The sequence below is a fragment of the Strongylocentrotus purpuratus genome, unplaced genomic scaffold, assembly GCF_000002235.5.
Source record: "Strongylocentrotus purpuratus isolate Spur 01 unplaced genomic scaffold, Spur_5.0 spur5_scaffold_6, whole genome shotgun sequence".
Classification (NCBI taxonomy): Eukaryota; Metazoa; Echinodermata; class Echinoidea; order Camarodonta; family Strongylocentrotidae; genus Strongylocentrotus; species Strongylocentrotus purpuratus.
Window position 1 is genome coordinate 17,649,211 of NW_022145612.1, and position 4,149 is coordinate 17,653,359.

Below are 4,149 nucleotides of genomic sequence, written 5' to 3' on the forward strand. Positions count from 1 at the left end.
CTTGATGTGACAATGCCTAAAGGTCCTACTTTTTCGGGATCTAAGCTGAATAGTCTTCTGCAATCTATCAGGAGTGCTAAGTCTCTGTCAGCTTCATGTTTATTTCATGTGACTTACCTGTTCCCAGCTTTCATCTCACGATAATAATGTAAGAATAGTGAGAAATCAATCCATCGACGCACTGACTGAGAATGTTGAGTTTCGGTAGATATTGAGCGCCATGAGCTTCCAACAGTAGCGGATACTGGCGCTCTAAAAGAAGAAATCATGAACAACCATCATCGTGTACATCCACCATTCTCTACACGCACACACACACACACACACACACACACACACCACACACACACACACACACCCAAACACGCACGATTGCGACACAAGCGCACACGCACAAACGTAAACACCCACAATACACTCACCCAACATACTCACAAACTCATACACAAAGATCGTATAAACAAATTTTTATTTTAAATTTCACCTTAAGATTTTGCTTCTGAGGCCGCCATCCTAGTCAAGCATCGCTTACGATTGCGGTCTCCTGCACTTTTTCCACAGATAGTTTGGAAAATTCTTTAGATTTATAATATTTATGTTATAGAAATATTAAGTTTCGTTATGATATGTATATATGTAAATAACTTTTTGACACAAATTTATTATTATTTGCATATTTTGTATTATACCTTTCGTGTATAAGTTCTTTGCTATTCAATTGTTATACTTGGAAAAATGCAGAATTAAAATCAAATCAAAATCATCGTCATCATCATCATCAGCATCATTATCATTGTCAGTCATAATCATCATCTTCATTATCATGATCATAATCAGCATCAGCAGCAGTATCATCTTCAACTTAATCACCATCGTTATTATCATCGTTACCATAACCATTATTATCATAATCACCTTCTTCTTCATCATCATCATCTTCATCTCCTTGTGGTATTTTTTCTATAAGCATCACAGAACATTGATAGAGACAAAACACCTATTTAGTACCTATTAGCTTATGTCAGTCGGAATAGTCCGTCACAGAGATTACAGCCACACTTATTCAAGTCGAAGTGATAACTCGCAATTTATCTCACAAAATGATGTCATTAACTTGCCGTGCCGCTGCTATATAGAATCAGTAATTTAAATTTAAACAAATATATAAGGCTAGAACCATTTTGTCATGTTCACAATGATGGCCGAGGTATACAACACATTCTAAGATATTTTTTTTTTCATCATGAATTAAACCGCCTACATAATAGTATTCAGAATTTAAAACAATGTAGAAAATTATGAATACAAGTACCTTCATGACATGAAAGAAAGAGAAAAATCAATCATTTCAGAAACTAGGAACAAGTTGCGTATTAAAGTACTTAAAGTAAACTCTTTTTTTCATTTCTTAATTTGAAATCCAAATTTCCTGAGAACTTTTGAAGCACAGTCATGTGAACTAATATATACGATTGGAAATTGTATCACTTAATAGCAGGCTTATATACGTATATACTTCTGAAACGTCGGAGAGCGAAAGGGAACATTCATGCCAATATCAGGTTGCATTTTAAGAACATATATATTTTTATTTCCAATTTACATCACCTTTTTGTTGTTAGTAAAACTTAATAAGGCATACAAACAAAACTATCTATACAATGACCGTGTGTTTTTTAATGAATAGGCTACATGATTATTATGACCTCACATATACACTGCCATCGTTTCATATCATGAGGACATCTTAGCAATGAGATTCGTGTGTGCATGTGGATATTATAGTACGATCTTTCTTTTTTGCGGGAGTTGGGCACTTAATAATGTTAATGATGGTGTATAACTTGTCATGTATATTCGCACAATTATTATTGAAGGCAATAACAAATATGGTAGCCCATAAAATTGTTGTGTTTATAATTATGAAAGAGCCATGGCATTCCAAGACCATGGTCCTGTTTTCATGATTTTATCAGACAGTCGAATCTTATCAAACTGGGTTTCACAGGACGAAGATTGTGTTGAACATCAAATTTAAAAAAGCTATTATATAAGGCATTCTAAGATTAATTATGTATTCATTATTTCTTTTAAAATATAAAGATGGCCTTAAAATGAGGCATTCCAAGACTATTTTCCACATTTTTTTAAATCTAACAATCCAAAATAAAAAACGGGCTTTAGAGAACGACGGCCATGTTGGACATCATGCCGTCTCTTCCGACCTCGACTGGCTTATCTCTCCCAGCAGTTTTTGCCCTTTCCATAGCCGCACTTTTGGCAGAGGGTATTTTCATGTGGTGGTCGTCTAGGACGCCCACGACGTCCGCTGTCATCGACTAAAGTGCTGTCGTTTGAATTCCGATCTCGGAGTATTTCTCCCTGCAAAAAGATCATAATTAAGTGATTTTGTGACGGTAAGTAAAAAACGTTTATGATCATTATTATTATTAATGCTATTATTCTTATTATCATTATTATTACGATTATCATTATTATTATTATATTGTGTACATATTATATGTATTTTTTTTTACAAATTCATTTTTTTCTCAAAGCTTTCCTTGTACCATAAGTTATGTAATATGTATACTCTAATGTCAGGAGTCGAAATCCACTAATAGGGAGAGTCATTATTAGGGATCACTAATTTATTTGGAGTGAAAAATCCACTCTGAAAATAGTGGAATCCAATCTCAAAAGAGTAATTCAACAAGTACTTCGGAGTGTCTTCCGATGTACTTGGATTGCCTTCCTGATTAAGCTCGTGTATTACATGACTTATTACAGTCTTAATGACCACTCGTATAAGAAGACCACCTGTCTATGTAACGACCACATTTTCGCTTCCGTTATATACGATGCTTCTCATTGAAAAAAAAATGTTCATGTAGTTCTGTGTTTAAGCACCACCTCTCCATAAAGACCCGCATTTGTGTCTTCCTTGAGTGGTCTTCCTACTCAGGTTTCACCCATATTCGTGTACACTTACTGTTTAATGCTTTTTTAACCATCTCCGTGAACTCTTCCTCGGGAAAGGATGGAACATGTTCTTGTTTGCACCGCTTGCATTTCTGTTTGTAGATCTGTAAACAAAATATATAATAATAATGTTAACACGATCGCAATAATTTTTACAAGATACATTTCGTTAAAAAAAATCAAATTCCAAGAAATGTTCCCATCCCTATAAAAAAAAGTATTTTAAAGCTAATATTGTTCTGATATTTCCAAGTGTGCGAAAACATTATATATCGCCTCGGGTTTTTTTTTTTTTTTGGGGGGGGGGGGGGGGGGGGGGGGGGGGGAGGTCTTTTATTTTTATTCACCTTTCAACGGCACTTGGTGCTCACCTTAGCCACCTCTTGGCCTTTGAGATCGATGACAACGTGTGCTCTGTAAGTACTCCATGATCTGTTGCAGTTCTCACATTTACTCTGACCATATCCCCTCACTCCTTCTCTCGGAAATAGCCCTTCCTCAGACATCACTTCTACTATGATAGCAGCGTAGTCCACAGGCATAATCACAGAAGCGACAGTACTATATGAAAATTGATAATAAAAGTTGTTGATGAATTTCACTGGAAAACAATGCTCAAACTTGTACTTACCTGTTTCTCTCATTAATGTCTGCTTCTTTTGAATTGGTATCAGGATGGACTTTCCTTTTAACTATAAGACCAAAACACTGGACCTACACTACGCTGAACGTCAACTCCACCATATTCTACATCCCATTTGCAACTCTAACCCTAAACCTAAGCTAAAATCCTATTGCAACCTCTAAAACCCAATCCTCTATCGTTGACGAAAGAGAGCACGGATCAACATAGAATACTCGCAATTATAGCCGGAGCAAATATTGTAGGCCTGCATACAGTAAAAAAAATAAACAATATTTTTAGAACAGCTATTAGTATTACCAACGAACACTTATTTTATATACTCACATTGTTTTATTTCGGGTGAAGAACCTCTGCCTTCCTGTTATGTCCCACATTTCCCGTGTATCCAAGAGCTGTTGCACACCAGTCGTTTGTATTTCGATTTGTATTAAGTCTGCATTTCATAGACCACTGAACTCTAACATACGTTCAGTGCAATAAACTTAGGGAAAACCAACTATACATGATTAAATTTCAGTAGC

The 4,149-nt window shown here is 35.5% G+C and overlaps 1 protein-coding gene across 1 annotated transcript; it reads right to left on the minus strand.

Annotated features, from left to right (window-relative positions):
* Nucleotides 1–1,011: 1,011 nt before the first annotated feature.
* LOC105445107 lies at nt 1,012–3,876 on the minus strand. The gene is made up of 3 exons (XM_030972995.1): nt 3,354–3,876; nt 2,993–3,086; nt 1,012–2,382 (listed from the first exon to the last, which is right to left on the minus strand). The coding sequence occupies exons 1-3, from the start codon at nt 3,624–3,626 to the stop codon at nt 2,333–2,335; spliced, it is 417 nt and encodes a 138-aa protein (XP_030828855.1). The 5' UTR covers nt 3,627–3,876; the 3' UTR covers nt 1,012–2,332.
* Between the last annotated feature and the right edge of the window lie 273 nt (nt 3,877–4,149).

Excerpts from the sequence above, each read along its gene's own strand:
- LOC105445107 (XM_030972995.1), bottom strand. The coding sequence starts at position 3,626 with ATGAGAGAAACAGGTAAGTACAAGTTTGAGCATTGTTTTCCAGTGAAA. Across the intron at positions 3,087-3,353 it reads AAGGCCAAGAGGTGGCTAAG|ATCTACAAACAGAAATGCAA; the intron begins GTGAGCACCAAG and ends TTTTGTTTACAG. Across the intron at positions 2,383-2,992 it reads GGTTAAAAAAGCATTAAACA|GGAGAAATACTCCGAGATCG; the intron begins GTAAGTGTACAC and ends ATCTTTTTGCAG.